This window comes from Equus asinus, chromosome 1 (assembly GCF_041296235.1).
Source record: "Equus asinus isolate D_3611 breed Donkey chromosome 1, EquAss-T2T_v2, whole genome shotgun sequence".
In the NCBI taxonomy this organism is placed as follows: Eukaryota; Metazoa; Chordata; class Mammalia; order Perissodactyla; family Equidae; genus Equus; species Equus asinus.
This window is the reverse complement of record NC_091790.1, coordinates 187,282,250-187,303,314: the sequence shown is the minus strand read 5'-3', so window position 1 is coordinate 187,303,314 and position 21,065 is coordinate 187,282,250. Positions and strand designations below refer to the sequence as shown.

Sequence of the window (21,065 nt, the reverse complement as noted above, 5' to 3'; positions counted from 1 at the left end):
GATGGCTATAATCAAAAAGACAATAAAAAGTGTTGGTGAGGATGTAGAGAAATTGGAACTCTCATACAGTGCTGGTAGGAATGTAAAATGGTACAGCTGCTTTTGAAAATGGTTTGGCAGTTTCTCAAAACATTAAACATAGAGTCACCATATGGACCCAGCAATTCCATTCCTAGGTATATACCCAAGAGAAATGAAAACATACACAGGCACAAAAACTTGTACACAAATGCTCAGAGCAGCATTATTCCTAATAATAAAATAGTAAAATTGTAAAAGTAGAAATAATCCAAATGTTCATCATCTGATGAATGGACAAACAAAATGTGGTATATTCATACAATAGAATATTACTTGGCTATAAAAGGGAATGAAGTACTGATACATGCTACAACATGGATGAACCTTGACAGCATTATGCTAGGTAAATAAAGTCACAGAAGACTACATATTGCATGATTCTATTCATATGAAATATCCATAAAAGGCAAATTATAGAGACAGAAAATATATTAGTGGTTACTTAGGTGGGTGAGACTTGACTACTAAAGCATATGGGGTTTGTTCTACGGGGGGACAAAAATGAAACACAGAGTAGTGTGAATATAATAAAAATCACTCAATTGTATACTTTCAATGGGTGAATTGTGTAGTATGTGAATGTTATCTGTTTAAAAAAAGAAATCAGTTGTGGCTCTGAGTGAAGACAATCAGAACCCAAAACATTCCCTACAGTAAAGAGAAAATATACAGAACAGTGAAAAAAGGAAGCTGATTGTCTCAAAGTGAAGTACGATGAAAGCTGATTCCTTGGGAATCTTACTACCAGGAGGACATTAGCTTTTCTCTTTTGGTTCCCTTGGTTTTGTTGGTTTGTCTTTCCTTCTTATATAAGTAACCTGTTAGAAACAACAAATTCATAATCTTTCCCAGCATTGATAATTCCTAGCCATTTAATCACGAAAAAGTACCACAACTTCTCCAAGTGTTCCCATCTGTAAAATGGAAGTATTAATTAAAACCTGTTCTAGAAGCCTCACAGAAGTGCTGGAAGATCAAAGCAAAAAATGGACAGAACGAGTTGAGGTAACGGTACCACATTAATGAGAGAGGATAGTTCAGGATCCCTTTGTCTGGGTTTCTGGGTGGAGCAACTCTGAATACCATGGTTACCTTTCCTGAGAGAGAGAGAGAATTAAAGATAGAAATTTGGAAGCAGAGGTGTTGGGTTTGGATCTGGACCTGTAAAGTTTAAGGTGTTAGGTACTTGGATATGCAAGTCTGAAACTCAAGAGAGAGACTGATATTGGACATTTAAGAAGTGATAAACATTTGAGAGGATGAGATCACTCAGGGATGATATGCAGAGCAAGAAAAGCAAGCAAGTCCAGAGCCAACGCTCCCCGAAACAGCAGCACTGAAAAGATCATTAGGAAGTAGCTAGGGAGGAAGAAGGAAGCCAGGAAGGAAAATTTTAGAAGACAAAGAAGAAGAGAATATCAACATAATCAAGGCTACACAGAGGTCACATAAGGTAAAGACAGAGAAATTTACAACTCACAGGCCTCAGTGACCTTAGCAAGAAGGGTTTCAGAGGAGCACTGGAAGCTGAACTCAGCAGTGGGATGAGGAGTGAATGGTTAATAAGGAAAAAGAAACCAAAGTCAATCACACACTTTGCAAAAGCATACCATTCTTCACCAACATATGCACTCTGAAAAAAGAAAAAGGAAAAAAAAGACGACTTTCTCCTGATGCATCGAAGAATCAAAGAGATTAGGAATCACTCACATAAATAGGACATAAAAGGGCACCAGTCTGGCCCAATTTAAAGCTACCAGAAATAAACTGAAATATGTTAATATTCATATACACTCTCCAACAGCCCACACAATACTAGATTGAGAAAACAAATGTTCACCTTCAGCTGCAGACACACTCAAGATGACCTAAACACACAAAGCCCCACTAACATCATTCCCTACTCCACTCCTACCACAAAATATTAAAAAAATAAAAAGAAGAAATAAAACATTACATTCAGTTAGCCCACTTGCTTAAATCCTGTTAGGATCAAGGTTTTTACCACTGATCTAAAAGACAAAAGAGCAGGCCAATCATTAAATTACTAGAGATTCCTTAAATGGAATTAAATAAGAAAAGGCCTCTTTTAAGAATAAGCCTAAGAACCTTAGCATTAGAATTTCAATTAATTGCAATTTCCACCTTTCAGAGGAAAATAACACACACACACGTTATTTCTAGAGTCACAAAATAGTATGCAACAATATGCAATACAACATCACAGTTGGTGACAGAAAATATTAATCCTGGAATGGCAACGTGGTATAAATGCCAGTAGAAAGGACTGGCATTAGAAACCCAGACTTGACACCAGCTCTCTACAGAATAGCCATGGGACTTTCAATACGTCACGGGCCTGTATGAAATCTCAGGTTCTTCAAAGATAGGTTTCCTCAACTATAATTTCCTAATAACAAATTGTGAGAATTAAATGCAAAAATGTATGTGAAAGTATACTAATAAAAAAGCAAACTCAAAACAACAGTAAGTTGTTTTCTGTACCTTTAACAGTTTCCATCTAGAGGGGGAAGAAAGGGAGAGATGAGAGACACCACTGATATTCCCACGGCCCAGCTGCATCTCTGTCCTTCCCTCAGCTTGGTTAGTAGAGTCTTGCTTATATTCTATAAGATGCACCAGTATCATTCCAATAAAACTCCCTCTATAATTAAGGTAGTTGGAGTTGGGTTTCTGTCACTTATAACTAAAAGAGGCCTAATTCACAGAAGAGCCAATTCTTGATTCCTCTGTGATTCTACAATCCCTCCAAACAAAACCAGACGATCACAATGGCCTGAGAGAAGTGACAAAATACTGACGTGCATGGCTTCCTGGGCCAGAAAGTGAGGACTCAGTCCCTGTTTTATGCTTCTCAGAATGGAGAAAACACTCAGTCAAATGTTGTGGGTGACAGAGTTCGGGAGCAAAAGAATGAGCAGAGGAGGGCGGCAGTATTAGGACAAGGCTAGGATTAGAGACACCAACCTGGGATCCTCTGCATGCAGCTGGCACCTTAAGCTGTCATGACGGAGGAAAACAATAAGGCTGATGGAAGATGACGAGGATCATGACGACAGCGACAAGGACTATAACAAACACTGCTATGTCAACAACTGCCACACTGATTACAACATACGTACTAGGCACTATGTGAAGTGCTTTACCTGGATTATTTCATTTAATGCCTGGAACAACCCTGTGAGGAGGGTACTACTTTAATCTCCATTTTATAGACAAGAAAACTAAAAGATAAGGAGAGAACGAAGGACTCAATTTTGGAGAATGTCCCTTTTTAGGATGTGTAACGCCCCTTTTTAGGGGTGTTGGAAAAAAAGGAAGTAATTTAAGGGAAAAAAAGGCCAAAAAGATATCAGTACTGTACAATGCTAAGGAAACCCAGGCTAGAAAGAGCATCAACAGAACTGTCTATACTGCCTCCACCTTCTCACCGCAAACTGGCTTTTACCCTGGTACTCTACTAAACCAACTCTTGCAACAGTCTCAAATAATCATTTGTCTCAATCTACGAGGCACTCTTCAGTCCTTATTGAAATACGGGCAGCATTTGTTTCTACTGAGCACTTACTCCTTGAAACACTACCTTCCACCAGGTCCACAACCCTGAACTCTCCTGCTTTCCAGCCACTTATCTGGCTGCTCCTTCTCAGGAACCACTTCCTCAGCCTGTTCCTGAAACGCTGTGAACTCTTCTCAATCCTCACACCCTCTCTAGGTGAACTCAATCACCACGTATGCACCTGCTGATGACTCACAAACAGCTTCCGGCCAGATCACTTCCCTGAGCTAGAGACCTCAAACTTAACATGTCTTCAACAGAACTCAGCATATTGCTCCCCAAACCTACTTCTCCACGTCCCCAATGTCAGTGAATGGTACCAATTGCCCCAACAAATCATCCCTCCATCCCTCCTCCCTCAAATCCAACCAATCGCCAACTTCTTTTACTTCTGCCTCCTGACAATCTCTCAAATGGGACTACTTACTCCACTGCCGCTGTTACTCTGCTAATGCGGTCATATCGTCTCTTCCCTGGATTATTAAAACAGCCCTAAACTCGCCTCCTTTCCTGCAGTCGCTGCCTCTCCCCCTCTAGACCGTAAACTAGTTGAGGTTAAGAACTGTATCTGATTCACTACTATATTCTAGTATGTGTCACAATATTCGGCATGTGATAGGCAATAAACAAGTATTTGTTGAGTGAAAGAAGGAAAAACTGAGCTCCAACAGATGGCAGAAGTAAAGGTCTGATTACAGACAACAAACGGTAAGAAACGAAATTTATAGATTATAACCTCCTGGTTTTAGAAGCTCACAATAAAAAATACTTCACATAAAACTACCTTCTCAAAAAGATAACCTATCAACCTAAACATGAGAACCAAAAGAAGTATAGCTACAAGCTGAAATACACATGCATTCAGAGCTAACATTAGTAATACTGCAATAAAAGCCATTTTATGTTAAAAAAAAAAAAAAAGAGAAAAGCGTCAATATGAAGAAAGTATTTGTTCTGTAAACACGCATCCACTTATCTGGCAGGGTTTGAAAATAGCCTTCCTATAGCTATAAGTAAAATGTTACCTGTGCCCCAAGATCTTCTTCTAACTTCCTACCCATAGCCTTCTCTATGTATCTCATCTTCAAGTGCCACCATGAAAAAAGGCAGAAGAATAAGAAGAAAATGTTAAGGAACAGTCACAGTTGCACAAGGCAAGAAATGTCTATGGTATAAAGCTGTATCATCAAGCTGTGAAAAATGTTCAATATTTAAGGTGAGATACGACTATCTGAATCTAAATTTAACATCCAGGGAACCTTGAATTAGTCATTTGGCTGGAAAACCCATGTCTGCAGCCAAGAAGCTGCCTTACTTGGTCACGAAGCAAAGACACACAGGCAAGGGAGAAAATCAGTTCTGTTCTACCACTTATCTGCTGAGACCTTAATATCAGGGTTCTGCATTTTCCCACTGACAGACAAAGGCAATAACCAGAGAATATTTATTTCCCCACTACTATGCTCTAAAAGATAAGAAAATATTGAACTCTGAGCTTAGGTTTTAAAAGAAATTGATCATCAATTATTTCATATCAAAATGGTCTTAGTTTTATATGCCTATATCTCACATACACATTTTCCTACTAGGCTTGGCTGAGCTAGTATTTTTCATTTCCAACAGGACATGGATCCCATTTAATCTGCAAGGTTATCTAATACCTGCTTTTAAGGGGTAGAGATAAGTTTCACCACTTATTAATAACAATCTTCATGTAAAAAGAAGTTACTATTTGAGGAGTGCTGACTAATTCTCCATCTGCACTATGAAAAGAACAGGAAAAAAACTATTAGCAATATAGAATGAAACACAGTAAAAATAAAAAGAATACTGAACTGGGTCCTGGCTCCAGTCATTTCCTTCCTGTGTCACTTTCCTACTTGTCAAGTCAGCCTCTCATGCTCAGTTTCTGAATTCTGGAGAGATGACCTCGAATGAACTTCTAATTCTAATGTGTGGCAAATTAGAGACTAAAATTAGAAAATAAGCCCAGGCCCTCTTTGTTTTAATGAAAGTATTAGTATCATTCTTTCATAAGCCTTTCCCAGGGTAGTCTCTTCAATAAAATGTATTGGGAAAATTGGACAGCCATGTGCAAAGGATTGAAACTGGACCATTATCTTACAGTATACACATAAATCAACTCAAAATGGATTAAAGACTTGAATGTAGACCTGAAACGATAAAACTCTTAGAAGAAAATACAGGGGTAAGCTCCTTGACATTGGGCTTGCCAATGTTTATTTGGATTGGACATCAAAAGCAAAGGCAACAAAAGCAAAAATAAACAAGTAGGACCACATCAAATTAAAAAGCTTCTACACAGGAAAGGAAATCATCCACAAAATGAAAAGCAACCTACAAAACGTGAGAAAATATTTGCAAAAAGTGAAGTATAACGAAACTTGTTTCCTTCAGAGTCTTACTACCAGGAGGACATAGCTTTTCTCTTTTGGTTCCCTTTTTTGTTTGCTTGTTTTCCCTTATATGTGCAGGTTATTATTAAATAACCTGTAATAAACAAAAGATTCACATTCTTTCCCAGGATTGATAATTCCTAGCCCTTTAATCATGAAAAAAATCTCTCAATTTCTCCAAGTTTCCCATTTGTAAAACAAAAGCATTAATTAAAACCTGTTCTAGGAGTCTCACAGAACTGCTGCAAGATCAAAGTAAAAAATGGACAGAACCAGTTAAGGTAATGGTACCATATTAAAGAGAGAGGAGAGTTCAAGATCCCTTTGTCTGGGTTAATATCCAAAATATATAAAGAACTCACACAAGTCAATAACAACAACAACAACAAAAACAATCCAATTAAAAAATGGGCAGAGGAACTGAATAGATATTTTTCCAAAGAAGACACACAAATGGCCAAAAGGTACATAAAAAGGTGTCAGCATCCCTAATCATCAAGGAAACGCAAATCAAAACCACAATGAGATATCACCTCATACCTGCTAGAATGGCTATGACTGAAAAGATAACAGATAAGTGCTGACAAGGATATGGAGCAAAGGGAACCCTTGTGTACTGTTGAGTGGGAGTATAAACTGGTGCATCCACTATAAAAAATAGTATAGAGGTTCCTCAAAAAATTAAAAATGGAAATGCCATATGATCTAGCAATCCCACTTCTGAGTACATATCCAAAGGAAATGCAAAGAGGGTCTCAAAGAGGTACCTGCACTCCCATGTTCACTGTAGCATTATTCACAACAGCTAAGATATGGAAACAACCTAAGTGTCTGTAAATGGATGAATGGATAAAGACAATGTGATATAAGCATATATACATAGACATGTATATACATATATCACACACATATATGCATACACAATGGAATATTATTCAGCCATGAGAAAGGACATTCTACCATTTGTGACAACATGCATGGCCTTGAGGACATGTTAAGTGAAATAAGTCAGACAGAGAAAGAAAAAGACTGTATGTTCTCACTTACATATGGACTCTAAAAAAGCTGAACTCTAAAAATGAAACAGAGACTAGAAGGGTGGTCGCCAGGGGCTGGGGGTGGGGGAAATGGGGAGATGGTGATCAAAGAGTATAAACTTCTAGCATTAAGATGAATAAGGTCTGGGAAGCTAATATACAGTAGGGTGATTATAGTTACTAACACTGTATTATATACTCGAGAGCTACTAAGAGAGTACATTTTAAAAGTCCTCACCACAAAAAAGAAATGGTCATTCTGTGATGTGAGGCAGGTGTTAGCTAATGCTATGGCGGGAATCATTTTGCAATATATAAGTATACCAAATCAACATGTCATCTACCTTAAACTTATACAATGTTATATGTTAATTATATCTCAATTAAGCTAGGGAGGAAAAAGCCTTTCCCTCATTCCAAAAATAATATTTTAACACAGCAGAACATTAGAAAAATTATTCATAAATCCACTTCCCAGAGATAACAAAAGTTAAGATTTTAGGTGTATATTCTTAGTACTTAGTTGTTGTTCAGTCTTAGGACAAGAATGTACAAGGTTTCCAGGGGAATTATTTAGGTATTTAAGTCATCTGTTTGATTGTCAGGTGAGCTAATTAAGGTCCATTTACTTGGTGGCTGCTGATCACACTTCTATCTCTGAGAGGCCTGCCACGGATCACAGTGTTGGATATAGGGGGGAGAATGGATACGTCAGTACAAATACTGCCCTTCTCCTGAGGAAAAACAAAATCAAGCCCAGGAAAGTCATGTTTATATAAGGCAGAAAGCAAACTTACATGATGGAGACTACTTCTACTTTTTTTTTTTCCTCCCCAAATCCCCCCAGTACATAGTTGTATATTTTAGTTGTGGGTCCTTCTAGTTGTGGCATGTGGGACACCACCCCAAAACGGCCCGGTGAGCGGCGCCACGTCCACACCCAGGATCCAAACCAGGGAAACCCTGGGCTGCCGAAGCGGAGCACATGAACTTAACCACTCAGCCGCGGGGCCGGCCCGAGACTACTTCTACTCTTAAATCCACCACCAACAAACTTCGTGAACTGTCAAATTACTTCAGCTTTCACATTTCCCTGGGTAAATCTGGGATTAATAATATCGCCCCTACCTGTGATGACGCCAACAGTGAGCCTCACTCAGGTGAGATACCAGATGGCAGACTGCTTTGCAAAGCATAAATGCTACAAAACTGCAAACCTTGGTGATGTCTGTGATGTTATAAAGAGTGTTCTCAGACTTCAGCATGCATAAGAATCATCTAAAGCATAGATTCCTGTGGGCCCTGCACCCAGAGATTCCAATTTAATCATCCCTCCACCACAGGGATAATTTGCATTTCTAACCCTCAAGTGACATTGGTGCTGCTGGTCCTTAGCGCCCCACTGAGAGATTTAAAAAAAAAAAATTCCTCTTATTAAAAAATTATCTTTTTTTAATTTATACATTCATTAAACTTCTTGGGCATTTAATATGTTCCCAGCCCTAAATCAGGCTGCAAACACAAAGTTTTTTCTTCTTACAAACTCATGGTCCAATCTGGTGAGAGATCATAATAATAGGATGGTCCAGGAGCTACAGGAGCCCGGAAGACATGAAATACAGCCTGAGATACACATGAAGGTAGTTTAAGCATATCTGACACCACTCCTAAACATCATCAAGGGAAGAATTTCATTTGACACAAGTTTTTGTTTGTGTGTTTCTGCAAAGAAAAAGATTCAGTGTTAGTTTGAGCGTAGAATACCTTTTTATTATGACACCAATAAGTGCACATAAAATGACAAGGCCTAAGGCAGCTCCCACTATGTGCCCAGTAGAGCAGTGGCCTTGATGCAACATGAAGGCTGACACCTAAATAATGTTATCAATAACCCATGAAATAGATATTATCCAGAATTCTTTAACTGGTCCAATCTCTAATTTGAATCTGCATTAGTATACAAGAGAAGTCAAAGCAGATTTTTTTTTTTACTCTGAAAAATATAAAACAAAGATTTAAGAAATGTGATATTGAGAAAGACCTCTGGCCCATGCAGCCAAGCATCCTTTCTCTAGAGACTCTGGCCCATGCAGCCAAGCATCCTTTCTCTACAGACTATAACCCAAGGACAATACACAATCAGAAAGATAGCTGTCCAACTTCATGTTTACAAAAGAACTATGAACATTACTGACATTACTAATTCACCTGCTATGTTATGAAGATATCATCAATTAATTTATTTAAGTCTTACTAGAAGTACATAGGTTTGGGACCAGGACTACTTTCCATGGTAATGAATTGTATATTTTAGTTAACAGTTGGTGTAGTAACTCCCATATGTAAAGAATTAATTCCTTTCATTTGTTTTAAAAATATTTCAGTAAAGCTGCAGGGGATATTTTCTCATTGAGGAATAGAGGGATTTCTTCTATGTGTCCCTGGCTCATCCTATTCATACCCTTCAGTGTTTAATAGTTGGGCGTATTTAAAGCATGTTCTCACTGATACGTGTAATCAAAAGAAGATGTTTAATCAAATGGAATCATAATCACTGAAGTTAAATTTACTTGCTTCCCACATGCTTTGATTCGAATTAACTACTCATCTAAATTACACCGACGCCCTTCCTGATTCCAAGCTTGGCCAGGTGCTACCTGCAGGGCTTGGGAATGGCTACAAGAAGCCACAAGGACAAATGCTTGACCTTGCTTCAAAGCTGTTCTTACATGACTCTTCTGTAAAATAAAATGATCAAACCCCAAAAATCCTACATTTCAGATACTTAGGAGAGAGTATCTAATAGTCAAAGAGGAGATGAAAGGAAATACTACTTATTTGAAAAAGAAACACATGCCTGACTCTAGCCACAGGTCTAAAGAAATTATGAGAAACATCTCTCATTTATTTCCCTTTTCATAAACACTGTACTTGCAGTACAAAACTAATCTGAGCCTCTAGACTTTCTCATGATAAAACCACTTTACAAGACTGACCTGTTAGAACAGTAGGCCCTCATTCTGAATTCCGGGCTCTGAATTAAAAAAAAAAATTTAAGTATATTTTTTCAACTTTTAGAGCAATAATTCAAGGTATTTCTACAAATCTACAGCCTTCATAGACTGAGAAACTAGAAAAATAAAGTTTCAGAAAATGAGGCAAATACCAACCTTGAAAAAACCCACAACTATAAAGTAGATGATTCAGTGTTAGAATTATTCAGCAAGCATTCAGCTAACACTGACAATCAATAACATGATAGATACACAGGAGGCAGAGATGAAAGGGGTATACAGTCCATTACAATACAATGTAATGTTACATCTGTTTATAAGTAGTGTGGCCACTCCTTCAGATTCCAGATGTATCAAAAACATAAATATTAAGAATATACTAGAAGAAAGTTTGGGAAATTTTATTTATAATCTAAGAGTGGGGAAGAACTAAATTTGACACAAAATGTAGAAGCTATAAAAGAAAACACTGATGAATATGGCCTCAGAAAAATAAAAACAAATGTCTACATGGTCAGATATCAGAAACAAAGTCAAAAGAGAAAGAAACTGGGGGGAGAATTGCAAAGAACTAATTTTCTTAATGTATAAAGAGTTTCAGCAAATCAATAAAAAGACAAACATCCTAGAAAAATAGTTCACTGAAAAAGAATCATTATTTGAACATTCCATTATTGAAAATTCAAATGTTAGAAAAGTAAGATAAGATAATGACAAAGATTAAAACACTGGACAGCACAATTTGTTGACAAGGGAAAAGAGGAACTCAAACATTTTTGATGACATGAAAACTTGGTATTATCTCTAAGAAAAGCACACTTGGCAATAAGTATCAAAATCTAATCAACCACAGACGTCACCAAAAACTTCGAAAATGGCATACGAAGAATCTAGCTGCTTTCCTTCTCAATCTTATATGCCTATGTCAAGCTAGCTGCAAAACCAGAAGAACAACTGGTAGGTGCTATCAAATGAACAAAGCTTGATAGCTACAACTTGTACAAAATAACAATAAAAGCTGCCTTACTTTATTATTTAAAACACACACACATACACACAAGACACCCTCTAATGCCCACCTACACAGACCAGATCAGGTCCCCATGGCTATATGCTTTCACGACACACTTTGCTTTTCTATAGCACTTAACACAGTTTGTAATGTGCTTAGTTGAGGGTTCTCTGATTAATGCTTTTCTTCCCCTCTAGACTTTAAACTCCATAAAGACAGGGACAATGTCTGATTGTTTGACATTTTAGCCCAGTTTCTGGCCCATGGCAAATATTCAAAATATGTGCAATTCATTCTTTCATTCAACAAGTATTTATTATGGGTCAGGGCGGCCCTGTGCTAGATTCTGGAGACACAGTGTTGAACGAGGAAAACGAGCTCTCTCTTCTCTTGAAGCTTCCATTCTAGTAGCAGTCAGAAAATGACCAAACACACACAGACACACATATACAATGAAAAGTAATCGTGGACGTGATCCAGTTGGTCTGCAAACAAGTATTATGTTTTCCCATACTGATACCCTCAATAGGCATTTCCATTTTAGTGATTTCTTTTGATTAAAATAACCTGAGTAATACTTTAAATTAATTCTTAAACAATAAATTTATTTTTCACTTTAACTTAGTTGCAAAATCGAAGGGGGAAAAAAACCCATACAACCTTACTATCCAAACACAACTACTTTTAGCATTAAAGTATATTTCTTTCCTGTGTTTTCCATGAGTCTTTCTTCAATATCACCATGAACACAGAATATGCAACATTCTCTGCTTTTTATATCAGACACTTAATCTTCCTTCATTCATAACAGAGATCAAGAAACATTGCAAAGTGGTCTCCTCCCAAAAGGGAAAAAAGTCCCCTTGGCAGCCATGACTTCAACTCCTTCAATCCTTTCTGCCCTGGTCAAGACCAACAGTTTTACCGAGCAGAGCAGGCCTCCAGCACCTCCCCCTGCAATGAATTTTCTGCCTTCACGTTTAAACTGGACCATTTTCAAATAGATGGGGTTAGCTGCCACACACATGTCAATCAGTCTCTTTCCGACATTCCTCTCTCTTCCATATCCTTGACAAGGTATCACACCTTTGAGAAGATTTTATTTCTTCCATCTATTCCTTATGTTTTCCTTATTTATTAAATACTAGACAACTTCTAGCTTCTTTGAAACAAAAATGATATGAAAATGCTCATGAGCTAGATTTTTGGAAAGAATCAATAATTAGGCAGCAGCAGTTGAAGAAATTGGTTATGAGCTACACAGGCTGCAGACCACATTAGCCATCTCAAACTGAAGACACAGCCTGCCTGTCTGAGGAAATTACGGGTAGCAGGTGGTTCTGGAAGATTAGCAAAGCACATGTTACCCTAATGTTTATCAAGTTGGCAACAATAGTGGTTGAATATTTTCCTTTAACAGTAAGCAGAGGTTTATAGACACCAGATCGATTATGAATGAACAGAAAGATAAAATATTTCTCCTATAAATAGATAATAGTTTGGGGGGGTCAAAAATAAAATAAAACAATAGGTGGGTCACCAAAGTGATTTTTAAAAACTGGCTGTGAAAGTATTCTGGCTCCATAGGAAGCAAAAGCAAGACAGAACTCACTAGCCTAGTTCCTTCCACTTTTCTAGAAAAATAGCACACAACATTAATTCTCTTTACATAAAGACAAATGAAAACAGGTCTGCAATGCATCACAACTAGAACATATTTAATAAAATGACATTGAACAATGAAACTTTTAGGGAAAGTTACAGCTCTGGTATCTTGCCTCAGAGAAGCATTTATATGCCTATGATTTAGAATACGTTATTTCACTGGGGGGTGAGGGAGAGAAAATGTCTGTTGGGGAAGGAGGATTCATGGTTCTTTTTGCCTAGGCTCCAACTTTCTTTTGAAAAAACAGATTCTTATACCTTTAGTGTAAGATTCCTTGAATGGCAAATAATAATAATAATGCAAAGTATTGTGACCTCTCTCCAAAATAAATGCTACTAACACCTTCCCAGTACAGTTCGATGAGCACAAAGCACCATGCAAGCTTCGTGGGGTAACCTGACAATACTCTTTCTAAAATTCTAAACTTCTAGAAGCAACAATGCCAATCACTTTTGAATGAAATTTCCAAGGGCATTAATTCTTGCAGAGTTTTAAAGCATTTGATAGCACACAGCCACCACAGACGACCTCAAAATTACCAGTCATTTGGAAACCCAGTCCAATAATTTAATCTTTGACTTTCAAAAAGAGTGATGCACCCCAAATATTTACTTTCTCTGCACTATTTTATCTCATAATAGAGAGTTTTGGCCTAAAATTTCAGATTTGTACATTTTATAAAATGGGATCATGTTATAGACATGAAACCAAGACAAACAGATTGTTCACTTGCTAGTGTCCAATATATCTTGCCTACAAAACCCTTTAAAATGCTGATAAAAAATGAAACAAATAGGGAAAAAAGCCCTCCTGCTGACTCATTCCTCATAGAGAAACATTTATTATTTCCTGGGGCAGTATGCTGAATTTCCACTTCCAGTGCTATAATATCCACTCCTGAATTCTGGAAGGGGCTTAGGGAATGGAGACGAAGAGGTCAAAATCCTATGAAAGACACAGTGCTTTTAAGGGTACTGTAATGAGATCTGCAGAAAAGTTATTGATCCGTGCCCTTTCGTTTTATTTCCAATATATACTATACTCGTGTTATTTCCCTATGAAAGTTCAGTGTATTCATCTAGGGACTTGCAGCAAGAGGGCAAATAGCAAACCAGAATTTCGGAGTGTTCATTAGTAAAGAGGCAAAAGGTCTTCACGGAAATCCAGGCACCAAGCAAAGAAAGACGAAAAGAAAAGTTCAATTTAGAACCATTTCCAGCTTCCCTCCATCACAATGTGAGTGATGAAAGAACATGGAAGTTGAGGAAAGAACCAAGAATAAATAAATGTGTGTATTTACATACATACGCGTGCATGTAATCGTACTTACTGGCGCTGCTCCACTAACTGCTAACCATATAACCTCATCCAAAGCAAGCAACCCTGTAAAACAGGTATTATTTCCCTCAGATTACCGAGCTAACATTTTAAACGCAGGTCTGCTTGACTCCAAAACCCGTGCTCATCAAAACACATGCCGTGAAATATTCTGTGGCAGAAGAGGGGTATAGGATGGTTTCTCCACAAATCATACTTCTGAATGAAGTTTACAAGGGAATTAGTTTTTGAAGAGTTTTAAAGTATAGTTAATACCAATGTTATTTAGGTATACAAAAGAATATAGAAAATGTAAATAGAGTACATTAACTTTTCCAAAAAATTTAAAGGAAGTCTGGGAATTCTATACTACATAAGCTGCTATTATTTCTCCTTAAATTTATCTTCTTTTTAAAAAAAATTTAAAGCCCTAAGTACAAAGAGTAAAATTTCCTGAACAACATAACAAGATTATGATCCCTCCTACACAATGTTTATCACCTCCCAAGAGCTCACATTATTTGAGCAATTGAGAAGACACTTTACTTTGCCCTCTGCTCTCATATGAAATTGCACTTCCCGTTGGCCTTTTTCCCCCCATGCCAAATTCCTGCCTTGTCCACATCTGGTATACATGAAGGGTTGGGGAGTAGAAGCACAGAAGGGGGAAGAGGGAAGAGAGACCCATGTATAGCGAATCTTGGATATTCTAGGAAAGTCTCAATTTCAACTATCTCGACCCACCATCAGATGACATTAGTCTATTATGCCCTAAACTCTGGTTTGGCAAACATGATCTCCCAGTGTACGACAGTCAATATAGAGTTAGGATCTGAGTACAATTTCAGTTTTCCGCTTATGAAACAAGAATTACAAAATCCAAACCCTATTAGTTGTTTTAAGGAGACACAGGAACTCCTGAGACTGATTTGCCTACTGGAAAATAGGTCCACACATTAAAGAAGAAAGCCCGGGACCAAGGAAAGACCATGGATTTGTTTTCAACTCCAAGACCAGCCACTTGTTCTGTGACTCTGAGCTAATTACTTATTCTCTGAACCCCAGTTTCCCTAACTGTTAAATGTGGATGCTAATAAGCAGCTCATAAAGTTGTAGCGAATATTAAATGAAATCTATACATCAAGTTCCTTGAATATTGCTTAGTACTTAGCAAATATTCAATAATTGCTACATTCTTTCATTTGAGTATGGACAACATGCTTTAAAACTTCTCAACAACCTCAAAAACCAGCTGAATTATGTTTATTCAAGCTGTTTTCCCCCATCTGAGTTTGTATCGTATCCAGAGTTGAAGGAATAACACCAACAGAAGATAGTATTTTCTTACTCCTCACCCTAGAAAATGTACAATAAATAGAGTTATCAAAAATGCAAACTGCACCCCATCTACCTAGGCTGGTTCTCCGCAGTGAGGTTCTCTCCCCTCTGATAGCTACTGTCGGCCACCTGGGTTGTAGACCTCTTTACAATTTGCTTCAGCTCCTGCTCCAAGCGTTCTTTGATTGCCTTCACTGTCTCTGGGATCTTCTTCAGTTTGGCCAGCCCCTTAATGAGGATGCCCATAAAAAGGGTGCTGTTCTCCTCCGGATCCAATTCCAAATCCTCCTTGATGTCCTGCAGGTTCATCTCCTTCACTGTAAAAAAATAAATAAATAAATAGACATGGATTTCATTACAAATTCAAAGACAGAAAGGAATCAGACATTTTTCAATTAAACTTGTAATTAAATTATATTTACATAGAAACTATCTAAGAATCACAAAATAACAGTTACATTCCTCAAATCACACCCATCAGTTAGTAAATAAGAGGTAATAGCAATTAAAAAGAAGTAAGCAAATCTCCAAGGAAAGTTTTCCATAGACTACCACTTCTACGATGAGTCAGCCGGTTTGTGACATTTATTAAGCATTCACTGTTTATAAAATGCCATACTCGGTGCTGCAGGAGAATTCTAAAGAGCCAGACTGTAGTCTCAAATTCCTATTTATCAGTTAGAAGAAATAAGTAGTTTGATAAAAAGATATTATAAATACATATAGAAAAGAAAAGGTAAATAAGTTAAAATTACAACAAATGATAAAAGAAACGAAGAGAAATAAAGGAAAAACAGTATGCACAAGAGAGACAAGACTTCGAGGAAAAGAGTAATGAAGGGTATTTCATAAATACGAAACAATAACCTCATAGTTTTCATTAAACATATGTCTACCATAACATCAGTATCTACTGAAGACAAGTCTTGCTAATCCATGGAAGTTTTCTGAGAAGTAATTTTATGTCAAATGTCTCTGTAGACCTTTAGACTACAGTTTTCATCCAAATCATCTGGTTTTGAGGGGCTGCCCCATGGCCGAGTGGTTAAAGCTCCACCTCGGTGGCCCAGGTTTGCAGGTTTGGACCCCAGGTGTGGACCTACTCTGCTCATCAGCCATGCTGTGGAGACATCTTACATACAAAACATAGAGGAAGACTGGCACAGATGCTAGCTCAGGACTAATCTTCCTCAAGTGAAAACAGAGGAGGATTGGCAACAGATGTTAGTTAGCTGAGGGCAAATCTTCCTCATACACACACACACACACACACACACTCTCAAATTATCTAGTCTTAGGACGGAAAAAATAGCCTAGAATAGTGGTTCTTAATCCTTGTGGAGAGAAGACGGGACTGGAGTCTGGGACTTCCATTACCTACTGAAAACCATAGGCCTTTCCCTCAAACTAATGCACATGTATGAAAATTTCTCACATAACTTCAGGGTTTTCAAACCACCAAAAGAACCACAGGTTAAAAACCTCTGGCCTAATACTAGGTTATGATCAACCAAAGCAAAAGTGAGTCTAAAGGCAAACCCTAATAGTTAAAGTTTTTCCCATCCTCCCCTCTTCTCCACTCCTCAAAACAACTGGAAGATTCTTTAAATATGTGATATCCTGAAAGAATGTATGCATTCTTCTTAAGTAGATTCAACTAAATCTATAAGCTCAACTATACTATAAGCCTACTCTAAGTTGCTCAGCACCATGAGAAGGTACTCAAATCTATTTACTTAGGGAAAAATGAAAATATCCCAGTATATGGAGCAAGTCTTTGCAACTACCGCATAAAGTAGAAGTCTAAAACCGCTCTTCAGCTGACATGTAGGCTATTTTCCTCAATCCCTTTGTTTTGCTCCCAATTCATAAAACGCACTTAAATATGAACCAAAGGCATTCAATAACACATGATATAATTACTTACACAAGCTCATTCTTAAGTGAATAAGTCCTCCACATATTTATCCATGATGCTGTTCTTACTTGGACCCCCGAAACCCATGAGGAGAGAGAAGCACACAAACAATGACCAAATCCATATGGCTTTCTTTGCAACGTAGAGGGCATTTGATGATATGGTATTTAATTTTTGAAAGTTTAATACTAATAAACTGAGAGTAGAACCAAGAAGCCTTAAACCTCGAAAGACGACATGACAATTCTGAAAGCAAATCAAAAAAAGTCACCAATATTTCCAAATGTGACATTCCAAGAATAGACGTTTGAGTTACTTGTTTTGTTTTATACATGAAACGAGCTAAACGCCTCAGGCCACAGAATTACTACATTCTGCAAAACCAAGCCCAACAGCAAGAAGAGAAAAGTACTTAAGAGCCACGGAGCTGAGGAAATTCATCATGTTAGAGAGGGAAAATGAAGCAAAACTAAAAGCAGAGCTTCAGGCAGGAAAAGAAGTAAGAGAAATTTAGCTGGGACAAAAGGATCTTGAGTCACAAACAAGACACAAGCAAGGGGCCACCTGAACATGGCAGCCACCTGCCACAAGAGTGATTGGTGATGAGAGAAACTCAGTTTAAATCAATAAGTCCCTAGATTATGTGGCATATGGCTACTTACATCTGCACTAATATGATAGATAGCCTATTAAAAAATAACAAATAGGCAAGGTATGAATAATAAAATGCCACAGCCCCCAATGACACATTTGTTTACAACCTTATCTTTCTGTTTGTCTCCTGAAATCTCCTAGAGCATAAACACTGAATAGATCTAATATTAATTAATTTATATTATCTATTTCACTTACATCAGCCGAAAATTAAAAGGCAATTTAAAAGAATAATAGAATCAACCACGAAGACTAGTCTAATAATCACAAAAACCCTGTGAGGTCAGATTGAATTATTGGTGCTTTATGGAAAAAGCCTTATACAAAAATAATTCAGGTGAAATTTAGTAAGGCCTCATACCACAATTAGAACAAAACGTACATATTTCCAAACTACTACACCCCTAATCATTCCCCTGTATCTATATTGCTATAATATATACTCAATGTGTAGGTTCTAGAACACTTTAAAATTAGAAATATTTTACTCCCTTTCCCAATCCCCCTATCTTTGATCTTTTGTTCTGAGGATCTTATCAAGCAAGGGTTTCTTTTTTTATTTTTTTATTTTTTTGGTGAGGAAGATTGGCCCTGAGCTAACATCTATTGCCAGTCCTCCTCTTTTTGCTTCAGGAAGATTGTCACCAAGCTAACATCTGTGCCAATCTTCCTCTATTTTGTATGTGGGACGTTGCCACAGTACAGCTTGATGAGCAGTGCGTAGGTCCGGGGCCAGGATCCAAACCCTGGACCACCGAAGCAAAGCACGTGAACTCAACCACTACTCCACTATGCCAGTCCCAACACGTGAGGATATCTTGATGCTGGTGTTGAAGACTCTCACTGATAGTATAGTGCTAAATATTAAGGACTTTTGTGTCCTTTAACCAATTATTTCTACTAAAATCCTATTGGTCCTATTCTATTGGTCTATTGGTCCTAATTGGTCCTAATCGGTCCTAATTGTTTCTTATTACACACATACACATACACACACCTTGATATTGATAGATAAATACATAAACAGATATAAACATATATACCTATATAATGGGATATATAAGTATCTATGCCTAAGTGGATATAAATCATGCCTGTGGTTGAGGCTAAGCATGAAATCGTGGAAGGAAGGTTTAACTAAGACACTTTGGGCACCGCTTGGCAACAGCCATGCTGTGGTAGGCGTCCCACATATAAAGCAGAGGAAGACGGGTACAGATGTTAGCTCAGGGCCAGTCTTCCTCAGCAAAAAGAGGAGGATTGGCAGTAGTTAGCTCAGGGTTAATCTTCCTCAAAAAAGAAAAAAATAATAATTCTTGTGCTTCTTGTAAATTCATACTTGAGACATTCAATCTGGTCAAAACATAATTATACATAAAATATAAATTAAGAAATTAAAAATAGTCTGGCTCAAAATTGAGAGTAACGTGTCTGTGGACAAGAAATGCAAACAGTGAGCAGAACCAGACTGTGCGTCCAATGAGCTCCGGGTGGAGAAGCAGATAAAGGCAGGCAGGATTTGGCCCATGTAGGGCTACAGAGACTTCACACGCTCCACTGGCCAGGGAGCGGACAAAACCCTCTATCGAGGGCTGCAAACACAGAATCAATCAAACTCCAGACCTAGGCTAGTAGGCTGCCGACCTCTCCAAATCCTTCCCCTCTATTCATGCCCCATTGGAGGGACTTGGTCAACTATATACCTTAAATACCATTCGTTTCACCAGTGAACAATTACTTCTAACACCTTTTATTCTAATTAACGCACCCACTGGTGCAAATTGAGAGAGCAATATCAGATGCACTGGTTGCCTCTGGAGTACTGAATCTTGATTAGGGTCTTTCAAATGTTAACTAACTACCCCTGGAGTGTGGATTCCTGATTAAGGTACTTCAAAAATGTTAACTAAGCACCCCTAAGGTGTAGATTAAATTACCGTAAAGAAAACTGCAGACAATGGAACACCCCACTCCTGAAAAGAGGCTGCCAAAAGCTATTGCCAGCTGCTACTTGGGGCTATCATAGACACGAAGCTAGGAGTTTTGCAGCCTCAGCACAGGATTAGCTTCAACTGAGAGGTAGAGATAAACCCCACATTACAATAAGTTTTGACAGCACAATGAATGGGCAGTGGTCCTTCCATAAGTGAAAGTGGGCTAAGGGGGAAATGATAGTATGTTTGCTTGTGGGGAGGGTAGAGCAGAAGACTCTATTAAGATAAAAACAAACAAAATTAACCCTGTTGAATCAGTTTTCCTTGGGACAGAACCTAACTTGCCTTATCTCATTTACAGCAAGAAGGATGTACCTTTGAAGGTCAAGAAGTAGTAGCCAAGGGAGAAGAGACTACTAAAAATATAACAGGGGGGCTGGCCTGGTGACACAGCAGTTAAATATGCACCTTCCACTTCGGTAGCCCAGGGTTCGCTGGTTCAGATCCTGGGCACGGACCTATGTACCACTTATCAAGCTATTCTGTGGTGGGTGTCCCACATATAAAATAGAGGAAGATGGGCACAGATGTTAGCTCAGGGCCAATCTTCCTCAGTAAAAAGAGGAGGATTGGCAGCAGATGTTAGCTCAGTGCTAATCTTCCTCAAAAAATAAAAATAAAGGTAAAAATAAAAATATAACAAGGATACAGGATAAGAGACAAGGACCAGATGAATAAATTGATAGTTTGTACTAATAGCCACTAAAATGTATTAGGTTGCGTCCTTTGTTAATATTTTTGTAAGTTCAATTGCCCAGGGAGATAGCATGATGTAGAAAGTACAAGAGCTTAGCATCATACAACTTTAGATTTAATTACCATCTTTACCACTTTCTAGCTGTGTGATCTCTCTCGAGTCATTGCATCTCTCTGGACTTCAATTTCTTCATCTGTAAAGTGTAGATAACATTATCTACAGAATTAGACGTATTAAATGAGATAATGTGACATCAAAACACAAAATCAAACCCCAAAAAAGTCAAAAAATGTACTTTTAAAACTTCTAGTTTGGGGGCCAGCCCAGCGGCGCAGGAGTT

General features: G+C 37.9%; 1 protein-coding gene across 10 annotated transcripts in view; it reads right to left on the bottom strand.

Annotated features, from left to right (window-relative positions):
* Positions 1-21,065, bottom strand: part of EXOC4 (exocyst complex component 4) — a 736,472-nt gene that overhangs the window by 641,521 nt on the left and 73,886 nt on the right. For all 10 annotated transcript variants that reach the window (XM_044746180.2, XM_044746218.2, XM_044746246.2 and 7 more), the window contains one exon: positions 15,536-15,779. In XM_044746180.2, the coding sequence (XP_044602115.1) occupies positions 15,536-15,779 (244 nt within the window). The remainder of the gene's footprint in view (positions 1-15,535; positions 15,780-21,065) is intronic.